This window comes from Oryx dammah, unplaced genomic scaffold (genome assembly GCF_014754425.2).
Source record: "Oryx dammah isolate SB20612 unplaced genomic scaffold, SCBI_Odam_1.1 HiC_scaffold_10, whole genome shotgun sequence".
NCBI classification, from domain to species: Eukaryota; Metazoa; Chordata; class Mammalia; order Artiodactyla; family Bovidae; genus Oryx; species Oryx dammah.
In genome coordinates, this window is record NW_024070194.1 from 18,955,576 (window position 1) to 18,970,432 (window position 14,857).

The following is a 14,857-nucleotide window of genomic DNA, read 5'->3' on the forward strand; positions in this document are numbered from 1 at the left end:
CCTCCCATTGGTGACATATTACCAGTTTCTCATCTGTCCCTCCAGAGATAATCTGTACATGCCCAGCCACGGGGGTGGAGGAGGGAATGAGAGAAGACTGGCTCCTTTCTGTTTGTACTGATGATGATATAAAATAAGCACCATTCTGCCTCTGACTCTTTTCAGATAACTTTATCTTGCAAAGCATCCCATTACGGTACATGTAGAATTACCTGATTCCTTTTTACAAGTGGATAGCCATTGTATGGGCGTACCGCAATTTATTTAATTAGTCCACTGTTGATGGAAATTTGGTTTCCCTCGTCTTTGTTCCTACAAATAACATCCTTATGTATAGAGTTTAATGTGCTGGATATTTGCCTTTTAAATGTTGATAGATGTTAACAGATTTACCTTCCAAAGAAATTACTAGTTCATCTTCCCACCCTGTATACCCTTCCCAGTATAGGGCTATTTTAGATTTCTTGATATTTGTCAAACTTGATAAGTAAGAAATGGTATCTCAAAAGAAACAAATGTAAAAACAAAACCAAAAAATTCTATCCCAGTATATTTTTATTACTTGAGGTGAAAGTTACATTAAAAAACTAACCACTTAATTCGGTGACTTACAGTACATTTGCAGTTTGTGTGGCCACCACCTCCATCTAGTTCCACAACATTTTCCTCAACCCAACAGGAAACCTTGAATACATTCAACAGTTATTCCCCAACCTCTCCCCCCGCACCCCCGTGGCCTTAGTTGTGTCCAGCTCTTTGCGACCCCACCAGGCTTCTCTGTCCGTGGGGTTCTCCAGGCAAGAATACTGGAGTGGGTTGTCATTGCCTTCCTCCAAGGGATCTTCCTGAGCCAGGGATCAGACCCCTGCATCTCTTAAAGTGAAAGTGAAGTCGCTCAGTCGTGTCCGACTCTTTGCGACCCCATGGGGTGTAGCCTACCAGGCTCCTCCGTCCATGGGATTCTCCAGGCAAGAGTACTGGAGTGGGTTGCCATTTCCTTCTCCAGGAGATCTTCCCAACCCAGAGATCGAACCCGGGTCTCCCACATTGCTGGCAGACGCCTTACCATCTGAGCCACCGGGGAAGATCTCTTAGGGCAGGCAGGTTCTTTACCCACTAGCACCACCTGGGAAGCTCTGTTCCCCTCAACCACTGGCCATCGTCTGCTTTCTGTCTGTGGATTCATCTATTCTGGGTTTTTCATATAGATGGATTTTTAAAATGTGTGACCTTTTGTATCACATCTCATACCTTTTTCACTTACCATGATGTTTTTGAGGTTCATCAGTGCTGTTGAATGTCACTGTTTCATTCTTTTCTCATTCTTTTTTGTGTGTATATAACAAAATTTGTGTATCTATTGATGCACATTTGGGTTACTTACACCGTTTGACTACTGTGAATAGTGCTGCTCTGAACACATGTATTTGTTCGAGCACCTACTTTCACTTCTTTTGGGTATGTATTGGGTTGGCCAAAAAGTTCATTCAGATTTTTCTGTAAGATCTTACAGAATGAATACTTAGGATGGAATTGCTAAGTCATATAGTATAATAATTCTATGTTTAACTTTTTGAGGAAAAGTTAGTTTAAATGTAGTTTTATTTCATCTTTATTAATGAGGTCATACATTATTTTATAGTCACTAATTTGTAGAGGATGGAAAGGGGGGCTAAGATGATTTGCCAATTTCTGCTGGGACTAAATTCATATGACATAATCCTCATTAGTTACTTTGTTTTTATTTATTCTATTTTTAAAGACTTTTCTTTAAAGTTGTATTCTTTTAGGATTTATTTTAAATTTTTTGTTATGGGAATCTTCACACATATAAAAGTAGAGACATGTATATAACAGTATAATGATCCCTGTTTACTTATTACCTACCTTCAACAGTTATCAACTGATGGCCTGTCTTTGTCTCCACCCTCCTTTACTCCTCCCTTCCTCACTTTGGATATTTTGAAGCAGATCCAAGACGTTTTAATATTTCGCCTGCATATATTTCATTGTTTCTATAAGATGGTGATTCTTGAACCATAACTCTTAATACCATATTATACTCTCCCAAAGTAATATTAATATCTTGATATTTTGAAATCTACTTGTTAATTTTTTATTAAATGTTACATTTTCATGGTTCAGAAAATCACAAATTCAGAGAGGTGTTCACTGAAAATGTCCCCTCACACTATTCCCAATGGCCATATTCTCTTTGCTTTTGGCAACCACTCTTTTCTGTCCTTCCAAGATTTAGTATATCCACAAGCAAATAGGCACAGACATTAGCTTTATTTTAAAGAGCGTTAATTTTTGGAGCCAAGATTTGAACCTGAATTCCCTGCCTTCAAAGTTTATTATGTTGTTTATGCTGACCAGAATTTCTGTCTTACTCATCATTGTGAGTACAATGGAACTGGTGGAAATAGGAGGTAGGTGATTAAGTTGCTTTCTTTACCTTAAAAAAGAAAAAAAGGTGTGTGTGTTATAGGAAAATCAGATAGTTAAGTAATTCTAAAAGAAGTATTTGTATCCTTTCCTACTCAGGAACAGCCACAGTAAATACTTTGGTATATATCCTTCCATTCTTCATGTGTGTATATATATATTATGTGCATATTTTAAAGAAGAAAACTGTAAAATTGAAAGAAATTGGGCTTAAGCCAATACTGTTTGATAATTTAAGAAGTGAATTAAACACCTCTTTAGAGTTGCTGCATGAAGACATACGTGTCGTTGTGTTTAGTGTCTGTGTATTGCACTCCACTGCATGGGTGTATTGCCTGTAAGCGGTGTGCTGCTAATGAACATACAGTCATCTGTGACTTTCGCTGTTACAGGAACACCAGCGAACCTCTCTATATAGATGCCTATCTAGCTATCTAGCTATCTATATGTAATTATTTCTTTATGGTGAATTCACAGAAATGGACCTCTAGCTCAAAGACAAAGATGCAAGGTCTAGAGGTTATTCCAGTTTATATTTCCACCAACTGATATGAGAGAGCCTGACTCCCTGCACCTGCTAAAATTGCTCTTATTTCTCTACCTTTATTATTATTTTACCTTGGGTGGGCATTTCATTTTAAAAGGAAGTTCTAACTGCTGTCAGCTTAAGAGTCATTCCTCTGGGTGGGATTCAGGGAGCAGGAGGGAGGCTCAAAAGGGAGGGGGGATGTATGTATACATAGAGCTGATTCAGGCTGTTGTACAGCAGAAACTAACACAAACATTGTAAAGTAATTATGTTCCAATTAAAAAATAAAAGAAAAAAAAAACCCAGAATTTTCACCTAAAAAAAAGAGATCATTCCTCTCATGCAGGTGAGGATCTGGCTGTCTGTTGAGAGCTGTAACACTGGTTTCTGTGGTCACGTTTCCTCTCTTGTTTTTCCTCGGCAGCGGCCCTCCTCAGCATCCCTGGCTTTGTCGAGCGGCTTTGCAAGCTGGCAACTCGAAAGGTGTCAGAATCAACGGGCGCAGCCAGCTTCCTGCAGGAGCTGGAGGAGTGGTACACGTGGCTGGACAATGCTTTGGTGCTAGACGCCCTGATGCGAGTGGCTAACGAGGAATCCGAGCACAGTCAAGGTACCCTGGGCAGGTCTCCTGAGAGGTGGAGAGTGTTCCTGTGGGTTCCTAGAGCTATTCTTGACCTCTTTTCCAAGGAGAATAAGTTGAAATTGACTCAAAAAAGAATCTCCCTCAGGGCGGTTCTGAATCGTGATTGTTCAGATTTTAATAGCAAATGGCAGAATTTCTTGGAGCTCTCTCAAAGCAGACCTGATTTCAGGGACAGGACCTTTATTACAGAACCCAAAGGACCAACTGGAAAAGCATTACCAGAACATTCTTAGCAGCCCAGAGGATCTTTCTCTGTCCGTGCTTCTTCCTACACATTTCTTTAGTCTTCTCCGCTCTCCATTCTGATGAGTATGCCGCCTGGAAATGTGTGGACTTCTAGTCTCAGTGAACTGCTCTGTTTTAGATGAGGTGCTCAGCCCAAAGCATTTGACTCTGGGGTCAAATTGTACAAACACAGGAATTCCCACTGGAATCGTGCAGATAAAAGTGAAGGGAGGAGTTTCATTCCTGCGATACACAACAGCAGCAGCAACAGACATCCATGTAAAGTCTGTGGAAGTTGTTCTCAGAGCATACAGCGAGTAGGGAAACATTTCTTCCAGAAAAATCTACTAAAACTGGGAACCTTGAGAGCTTGTAACGCTGGAATTTCCACGTGATGCAAGTTCCACTCTAGCCAGGTGTGGCCAGAAAGATAGGGCTCTCTCAGCTCCCAGATGAGGATACAGAATCTCACTGGGAGGGACAGGCTCTCATTCCTTCTAGCTCCAAGTGGAAGAGGCTGAATTCTTGATGAATACAGCCATGAGGGCAGGGGCTCCTTTCCTTCTCCCTTCCTTTCCCTTCCCAACGTGTTGATTTCATACGTTTATGTATTGTAAAATGATTACCACTGTAGCCTTAGCTGACACCTCTATCCCATCAGATAATTAACATTTTTTTTCTGGTGAGAATATTTAAGATCTACCGTATTAGCAACATTCAGGTATATGATAATGGTATTATTAGCTGTAATCACCATCTTCCCTATTGGACACCCAGAACTTATTAATCTTATAACTGGAAGTTTGTGTTCTTTAACCAGTAACTTCTCATTTTCCTGATTCCTAACCACTAGTAACCACCACTCTGTTTCTCTGAGTTCAGCTTTTGTTAGATTTTACATGTAATTGGTATTATACAGTATTTGTCTTTCTCTGACTTATTTTACTTAGCATAATGCCAGGGGCTCCTTCCTTCCATCCACCTCCATACCATACTCATAGCTCAGAAGCTTGGCCCAGTAGGCCAAGAATTCTGTGGCCCTTATCACCTTGCCCCAGTTCACTTGTGGAACAGAGGTTCCACCACATAGAGAGAGGCAAGCTGAGAAGACAGTAGAGGCTATCAATCCTGCTCAGAGTAGTAACACTGAGATTTTGCCAGGCAGAGAGGTAATAGGTAAGAACAGAATGTTGGGAAGTTTGAGCTCAAGGTCATTCTCAGAAACAATGTAGATTTTTTAAGAAAATAAAAGGACTTATTTTTAATTGAGAATTAAAAGTCAAACAATATGCCAACTAGTTCCCCCAGAGAACCAGGGAAAGAGGTGGCTAAGAAGAGCTTAAAGCTGAGGTCACAAGAAACCTCAGTCTCAAAAACTACCCCTGCCTGAATTTAATTGAATCAGACTCTGGAGCAATTTATGCCTCAAGGCTTTTGTCAAAAACAGTAGAGTGGTCAGCTAGCAATTACTGGAGCCTGACAGCTGGGTTTCGTATCAGATGAGGCAGAAAGTTTAACAGAGAGATGAGGGAAAGATCCAGACAAAGAGAGCCCTGCTAAAACACTGTCATCCAGGGACACATGCCCAAGGCTGGCAGAGGGGCTCATCAGTCCTCAGAGAGCAGTCACTAGACAAGAAAACAACAAATCAGTCCTCAGAGAAGTAGACTTTATCCCCAAGTGGCTAGGTAGGTCACTAAACAAATAAACAAGAAAACAACAAATCAGTCCTCAGAGAAATAGACTTTATCACAAGTGGCTGGGCAGGTCACTGAACAAACAAGAAAACAACAACATGCCCTGAAAGGAGGAAGGGGAATCAGCCTCAAGAGTTGCTATAATATTTACCTAACATGTCCAATGTTTAACAAAAATTGAGACATGCAAAGAAACAGGAAAATATGACCCATACATTGGAGAAAGCAGGCAGAAGAAATTTCCTGTGGAAGAGCTCAGATGTTAGAATTAACAGAGACATCATAATTATGGTCAAAGAGCTAAAGGTAACTATGCTCAAAGAAGCTCAATGAGTCATCAAATAGAGAATATTAATAACCAGATTTTTTAAAAAGTCAAAAAGAAGTTCCAGAGATGAAAAATGCAATAACTGAAATGAAAAGTTCACTGAGAGAAAGGAACAGGAAAATAATATTCAAAGTAGTCGCTGAAAACTCCCCAAATTTAATCAATGTGTACACATCCAAGAAGTTCAAAGAACTACAAGTAAATAAACTCAAAAGAATTATACCCAGGCACATCATAATGAAAATGCTGGAAGACAGAGAAAATCTTGAAAATAGCAAGAAAGAAATGACTCATCATGCCCAAGATTATCTCAATAAGATCATCAGAAATGATAGCAGCCAGAAGGGCGTGAAATGACAGCATCCAGAAGGGAGTGAAATGACCTACTCAAAGTGCTGGGAAAGAAACTCAGCCAAGAATTATATCCAGTAAAACCTTTCAGAAATGAAGGTGCATCCCTCAAGGCAATAAAAATAAAAACAAAAATAAACAAAAGAGACCTGATTGAACTTACAAGATTTTGCATAGCAAAGGAAACCATAAAAAACAACACCTACGATGAAAAGACAACCTATGGAAGGGGAGGAAGTATTTGCAAATGATGCATCAGACAAGGGCTTAATCTCCAAAATATACAAACAATGGGCAGAAGACTTTAATAGACATTTCTCCAAAGAAGACATGACAGATAGCCAGTAGGCCCATGAAAAGATGCTCAAATCACTTAAGGAAATGCAAATCAAAAGTTCAGTGAGGTCCCACCTCACACTGGTCAGATTGGCAATCATTAAAAAGTCTATAAACACATGCTTTAGAAGTTGTGAAGGAAAGGGAGCGCCCCCTACACTGTTGGTAGGAATGTAAGTTGGTGCAGCCACTGTTGAAGACAAGGTGGAGGCTCCTCAGAAAACTAAGAATCACTGTACGGTCTAGCAATCCTATTCCAGGCGTATAACCAGATGAAACTGTAATTCAACAAGGTGCATGCACCGCTGTTCACAGTAGACAAAAACATGGAAATAACCCAGATGTCCATCAGCATATGGATAAAGAAGATGTGGTATGTACACATAATGGAATACTACTCAGTCATAAACAGGAGCAAATAATGCCAGTTGCAGCAACATGGATGCAACTAGAGATTATCGTACTGGGTGCAGTAAGGCAGAAAGTGAAAGACAGATACCATATGATATCACTTAATATGTGAAATCTAAAATAAGACACAGATGAACAAAACAGAAACAGACTCATAGAACAGACTTGTGGTTGCCAGCTGCAAGTTGGGGGGAAGAAGGACTGGGAGTGTGGGATTAACAGATGTAAACTGTTATATACAAGATGAATAAACAAAAAGGTCCTACTAGATAACACGTGGGACTACATTCAATACCCTGTGATAAACTATAATGGAAAAGAATATTTTAAAAAAGAATGTCTGTACACGTATAACTGAGTCACTTTGCTGTATAGCAGAGATTGGCACAACATTGTAAATGAACTATGCTTCAATTAAAACAATTTTCTTTTAATGAAGGTGAAATAAACACCTAGATAAACTGCTTAGATAAAGAAGAACTTAGGGAATTTGCTGCTAGCAGATCTCCCTTATGAGAAATACTGGCTGAAAGCAAGTGACCTCAGCCAGTAATTCATATTCACACGCCAAAAAAATGCAGCATCAGTAAAGGTAATTATAATAATTTAAAAGACAATATAAGTGCATATTTTTCCTTAACTAATTTCGAAAGCAATTGTGTAAAACTGTGTTTATAATTATATTGTTGAACCTATAACAAATAGAAAAGTAATATATTTGACAATAACAGATCAAAGAAAGAGGGTGGGACCAAAGTTGTGTTGGAATAAGGAAATTTTTATAAGATAGTAACTCAGGAATTGACAGTAATCTGAAGAAAATCAAAATGGTAAATAAAGAGGGTCATTATAGAAAATTATAAATATTTATTCTCCTTTCTTTTCTTAGCTTCTTTAATGGACATACAATTTTATGAAATAATTAAAATGTTGTGTAACAGTGTATTGTATAGTACATTGTATTGTTTGGTTTTCAGCATATGTAGATGTAGTATGCATAATAATAATAGCACAAAAAGGGAGGAGAGGGACCTATAAAAGCCCTGGAGTTAGTTTAAATCTAAAAAAGAGTCTGTCAAGATGTATATGGCAAGCAAGCCCTGTAGTGACTGCTGACATGGTAACTTTAGAAATATAGTTAAAGGAATTACGTTGTTACACTAGAAAATGTTTACTTAATACAAAAAGTGTTAAGAACTAGGGGAATACAAGTGAGCTTTAACAAGACAAAAAGTAAAAGGCCGAAGTACATTCAATTTTGTCAGTAATAACATTAAATGTGAATAGATTAAACAATTCATTCAAAAAACAGATTGCCATGTTGGGTTTTTTAAACCTATCCATTTTATGCATCCTACAGGATACACACTTTCTCTTCAAAGATAGAAATAGGTTGAAAGTAAATGATAGAAGTGTATCATGCAGAAGATAACCATAAAAAACTGTAATGGCTGTACTATAAGAGAGACTTTAAAAATAAAAAGTTATCAGATTTATAAGTAGATTTTATAGTAAATCTATGGAGATTTAGCAGTTAAAATCACATATGTGTCTAACAACAGAGCCAAAAATAAGTAAAGAAAGCAAAAACTAACAGATTCGAAGAGAGGAAATAGTTCAACATAATAGTTGGAAACTTTAATAACCCAGTTTCAATAATGGATAACTATATAAAAGATCAACAAGGAAATAGAAGACTTGAGCAACACAGTAAGCCAACTAGGCTAAATATATATATATATATGTGCACTAAACCCTAAAAAAATTTCAGAAAACTTAAAAAAGGATTAAAGTTGTAGAGTATATACTTCAATCACAATGGAGTGACATTAGAAATTAATAATAGAAAGAAATTTGGGAAATTCACAAATGTGTGAAAGTTAAGCAGTCCACTTCCAAATAATTGATGGTTCAAAGATAAAATCACGAAGAAAACTAGAAGATACTTTGAGATGAATGAGATGAAATTAAAATGATGACACAACATACCAAAATTTACAGAATTTCAACTAAAGCATGCTTAGAAATTTATGGCTGTAAATGCCTACATAAAAGATTTCAAAAAAATAACCTAACTTTCTGCTTTAAGTCATTAAACAAAGAGCAAACCACATTCCCAGAGCAGACAGATGGGAAGAAATAATAGGATTGAATTGGAAATTAATAGAGAATAGAAAAACAGTGGAGAAAATCCACAAAACCAAGAGCTGATTCTTTGAAAATATCAGCAAAATTGACAACTCTTGAGCTGCACTGATCAAGCAAAAAAAAAAATGAGACAAGATTCAAATTACCAAAATCAGGAGTGAAAGAGGATATATTATAACCAACCTACAAAGATAAAAGGACTATAAGAGAATACTATAAACAACTATATGCTAATAAATTAGATAATCCAGCTGAAATGGAAAAATTATAAGAAAGACACAAACTCTTGCAACTGACTCAAGAAGAAATAGAAAATCTGAACAGACCTGTAACAAGAGATTGAATTAGTGATGAAAAACTATCCCTAAAACAAGTCCTGGCTCGAAAGGCTTCACTGGTTAATTCTACCAACCATTTAAAGAAGAAGTAATGCCTGTACATCACAGACTTCCATAAAGTAGAAGAGGAAAGAACATTTCTTAATTCATTCTGTGAAACTATTACCCTGATAACAAAACCAGAGACATCACAAGGAAATTACAGACTAACGTAACTTATAAACGTATATGCAAAACACCTCATCAAAAACATTAGCAAACCAAATACAGCAACAAAAAAGGATTATATAGCTGATCAAGTATGTATAGACTAAATGGAATTTATGCAAAGCTGACTCAGTATATGAAAGTCAATTTAATATACCATATTGATGGAAAAGGGACGAAAACTACATGATTATTTCAGTAGGTGGAGAAAAAGCATTTGACAAAATCCATTTTAAGATAAGAACATTCCAAGTGGGAATGGAAAAGAACTCCTCAGCCTGTTAGAAGGCATCTAAAAAAGCCCACAGCCAGTATTATAACACTTAATGGCCAAAGACTGATAACTTTTCCCTTACTAAGATTAGAAGAAGACAAAGATATCTGCTCTTAACACTTCTGTTCATTGTACTGGAAGTTCTGGCTAGGTAGTTAGGCAAGAAAAAGAAATAAAAGGAAGAAGTAAAACTGTCTCTAGTCACAGATGACATGATGTCTTGTATAGAAAAACCTAAGGATCCACTGAAAAACTGCTAAACCAATAAACAAGTTCATTCAACAGTTTCAGCATACAAGATAGGTATATAGAAATCAGTTATATTTCTGTACAGTAGCAATGAACAAACCAAGAATGAAATTAAAACAATTTCATTTAAAAAAGCATCAGAAAAGAATAAAATACTTAGTGACATATTTAACAAAGAAATAGGAAACGAAAATTACAAAACATAATTATTACTGAAAGAAAACCTAAACAATTGTAAAGAAAGCATTTGTTCATGAATCAGAAGAGTTGATATTATTAAAGTAGCAGTAATTCACACCTTGATCTCCAGGTCTGTCTAAAGATTCAACACAGTCCTTGTCACAATCCTAACTGACTTCTTTGCAGAAATGAACTAGTAGGCCCTCAAATTCATTTGGAAATGCAGGAGGCCTCAAATAGCTATGTCAGTCTTGAAGAACAAAGTGGAGGACTTAACATTGCCTAATTTCCAAACTTAGTACAAAGCTGTAATATTCAAGACATTGTGCTACTGACCTCAAGAGCTATGCACAATGAAATAAAACTGAGAATTCAGAAATAAATGCTCACTTATATGGTCAGTTGATTTTCAGCAAGAGTGCCAAGACTATTTGGTTGGGGAAACAGTAGTCTTTTCAGCAGATGGTACTGGGACCATTAGATATCCACATGCAAAAGAATGACATTGGACCTCCCTCCCCTGCCACTTCACATCATATATAAAAATGAGCTCAAAAAGATCAAAGACCTAATGTAAGAACTAATCCTTGAGAACACTTAGAAGAAAACAAGGATAACTCTTCAGGACTTTAAATTTGGTCGTGGTTTCTTTGTTGTTGTTGTTGTGGTTCAGTCATGTCTGACCCCTTGTGACCCTGCGGACTGTAGCCCACCAGGCTCCTCTGTCTGTGGGATTTTCTTGGCCAGAATACTGGAGTGGGTTGCCATTTCCTTCTACAGGGGGTCCTCCTGACCCAGAGATCTCCTGCGATGGGAGGTGGGTTCTTTACTGCTGAGCCACCAGGGAACCCCTGGTGCTTGCTTAGATGATGCCTAATACAGGCAGCCAAGTGAGAACTAGGTAAATTGGACTTCACTAAAATGGAAATATTTTGTGCTTCAAAAGGCAACATCAAGAAAGGGAAAAGCCAGAATGGGTGAACACTTCTGGAGGGTAGAAGAGAACATTTTTGCAAACCATGTATCTAATAAGGGACTTGTATCTAGAAGGTATAAAGAACTCCTACAGCTCAATAATGAAAAGACACCCATTTCAAATTATGGGCAAAAGATCTGAATAGACTTTCTCCAGAGATGATGTAAGAGTAACCAGCAAGCACATGGGAACATTATCAACATCATTAGCCATCAGGGAAATGCAAATCCAGTCCAACAATCAGATATCCCTTCATACCCACTGGCATGACTATCATCAAAAAGACTGGTAACAGGTGTCCTTAAGGAGATGGAAAAATCAGAACCCTCATTCTCTGTTGGTAAGCATGCAAACTGGTGCAGCCACTGTGGAAAACAGTCTGGCAGTTACTCAAAAAGTTAAACATAGTTTTTATATGTCCTAGAAATTCCACTTCTAGGTATACACCCAGGATACATGAAAATATACGTTTATACAAAAACTTACACGTGGATGTTCATAGTAGCAGATTTATTACAACCAAAATACAGAAACAACTCATATCAGCTGATGAATGGATAACAAAATTGATATATAATAGATTATTATTCAGTACTGATACATACTGCAGCCTGAATAAACCTTGAAAACACTGTGCTGGTAAAAAAAAAAAATGACGAGTTGTATGATTCCATTTGTAGAAAGAGACAGAACATAGTCTAATGGATGCCTGGGTTTCTAGGGGCTTGGTGAGAAAAGGGGAGAGGCTGCTAAAGCAAATAGGATTTCTTTGTGGGGTGATAAAAGTGCTCTAATGTTGATTGTGATGATAGCTGCACAATTGTGTGAATATATTAAAGACCAGTGAGTTATATTCTTGAAAGGGATGAATTGTATGGTATCTGAATTATAGCTCAAAGCTATTTTTTTTTAAGTTAATGTGCTCCAGGGTACAGTACAGATGTATGGAGGGTCATACCCACTTTAATCAGTATTGTGGAACTGAAGAGATGTGGAGGGAAGGCCAGGCCTCTTAAACGAGTTTTCCCATCCTCAATCCTTGGGAATTGTCTTGTTCCTGCACTCTGGCTATTGCTTTGAGGCCTGTGTTTGTTGAAACTATTTATCCCAGAGAGTTTCTTATGAGGCCTTTGCAAACCAGGCAGCAAAAGTTGGCAGTGACTCGGAAGAATCCAAGCTGCCTGTGTCTCTTCACAGAGGTTCATTACCGAGGAGGGCTTGTGTGCCACCCACCATACCTGCTCCTTCCACACAGGCCCTCTGCCACAGTGCCCCCCCTCCCCCACCAAAAACTCCTGGTCTAGGTGATGAGGACGCTGAGGCACCAGAGGCTTCACAGCACCCGGCAGGTGTGCAGCAGAGGTGTGGTTCTGCGTGATAACTCATCAGATTCTCTTTACCAGTCAGTTGACTGTTCTGGGAGCTGGGCCAAGGAGTCCCAAGACATAAAACTGAGTAATGATGGTTTTTCTCCCAACATGCAAGAAAATATATCAATAAATAGCATTTTCTCAATTAGATTTTCCTGAGTAAATGTTTCTTAATTTTTGCCTGCTGCCTCTTTAGTTGCCATTAAGAGCTTGCAGATTACAAGAAAGAAAACAAGTAGCAAGCAAGCATTAACTGAAAATCCCAGAGTTAGTTTTTTACTTCTGCTTGACAAACATTTGTATGTAGGGTACATGTGCTTGGCAGTTTTTAAGCACTTTTAACATATTAAGTCATTTAATTTTTGCAGCATTGGTAATAGATACTGTTGCCACTTTAAGTCATTTAACCTCTGCAGCATTGGTAATAGATAGACACTGTTGCCTTTGGGCTTCCCTGGTGTTGCAGTATTACAGAATCCTTGTGCCAGTGCAAGAGACACAAGAGAGAAGATGCGGGAGATGTGGGTTCAGTCTGGGACAGGAAGATCCCCTGGAGCGGGAGATGGCAACCCACTCCAGTATTCTTGCGTGGAAAATTCCATCGACAGAGGAGCCTGGCGGGCTATAGTCCAGGGGGTTGGAAAGAGTTGGATACGACTGAGCAACAGCACACACACTGTTGCCGTTACTCCTGTTTTATAGATAAGGATGGATGCTGAAGCATAGGCATGTCAACAGATTTCCCAAAGCCACCTAACAGTCTGGCTCCAAGTCTTTAGGCCCTGTGGTGCAGTCATGCTTCTTTCAGCAACTGGTCGTCTTCCAGCTTATATATTAGTGATGGTTAACATGGCTGGAAAAATAGTTCCAAGTCCATGGGGTGGAGTAAGTTAGGTTCTTGTGGCATGATATCACCATATAGAAATCATAACTGTGAGTGCCTCATCTGGGTATATCTTAGCACCACTGCTCTGTAACAGATTTTCTGGCCTTTCCAAAAGGCTCCAGGGCAGCAGTTCAGGAGGAGTATGAAAGGACCTCAGTAGTTATTGATTTATCCTTTCACCTTAAAGATGAGAAAAACTAAGAGGAAGTAAATCCTAAGGTCTCCTGACTCTGAGCATTTAAAATAATAGGGACCGCAGAGTGAGACTGGGGCTTCCCAGGTGACTGAGTGGTAAAGAATCCACATGCCAATGCAAGAGATGTAGGTTAGATCCCTGGGTCTGGAAGATCCCCTGGAGAAGGAAATACTCCAGGAAGAATGCTTTGGTATTCTTGCCTGGGAAATTCCATGGACAGAGAGCCTGGCGGGCTACAGTCTTGGGGGTTGCGAAGAGTCGGGCACAACTGAGCACAGCACAGCAAGAGTGAGGCTTCCCAGGAAGCAGGTTCTGGGCTCCTTCACTCTGCACAGGATGTCTAGCTGGCCGCGGCAGCACTTCTGTTCTCCCCACTTACAGAACCCTTGAAAGCCCAGCGAGGAGGTGACATGCCCAGGGTCCCACAGCCAGCAGGTTGTTGTTCCACAGCCTTCAGTCTTCATCCCTTTGCTCTGCCACACTCCTGAGAGTACCCTCCACTGTGTGACTTCACTGAGACTATTCTGTTAGTGGGGTAGTGGGGTAATGGTTTATCTAAAGCCCAGAACACAGTGTTTGACACACATCATGTCCCATAGGTACTACATAGCTGTTGCTGTCATTTGCTAATAATGAAATCGGGGGAAATGAAAATCTGCTAGTAGGTAATATGTTCATCTCCATCTCTAGTAGCGATTGTGATGCCTCATCTGCCTTAGGAAATTTCCCATGGCTATTGTTTGAGCAATAGGAGAAAAAAAGTCTTTTAAAAAGATCCCTTTCAGTCCTTCAGCGGTGCCCCCTTGTGGAATGTCGGCAGAATGACCACATATTCGGAGTCATTTGTGACCTGAAGAGAATTTGACGGAGTTTCCTGCTGGACACGTGTCTGGGTGCCTTCTGGGGGCGGAGGTGGGGTGAGGGGTGCCGATGAGGGCAGAGAGTGGTGTTAGGGTACTGCCTGGGCTGCATCAGAGCGTTAAAAGCGGATGGGGTAGGATTGCAGAGTTCGTATTTGCTACGCGTCTAAGCTCCCCTGGGCCCCTGGTGGCCTGCCTTTCAGAG

General features: G+C 39.2%; 1 protein-coding gene across 2 annotated transcripts in view; it reads left to right on the top strand.

Annotated features, from left to right (window-relative positions):
• The window catches only part of LOC120868679 (transient receptor potential cation channel subfamily C member 4 associated protein), a 69,950-nt gene that overhangs the window by 41,892 nt on the left and 13,201 nt on the right, over positions 1-14,857 (top strand). For both annotated transcript variants that reach the window (XM_040247470.1, XM_040247471.1), the window contains exon 8: positions 3,402-3,587. In XM_040247470.1, the coding sequence (XP_040103404.1) occupies positions 3,402-3,587 (186 nt within the window). The remainder of the gene's footprint in view (positions 1-3,401; positions 3,588-14,857) is intronic.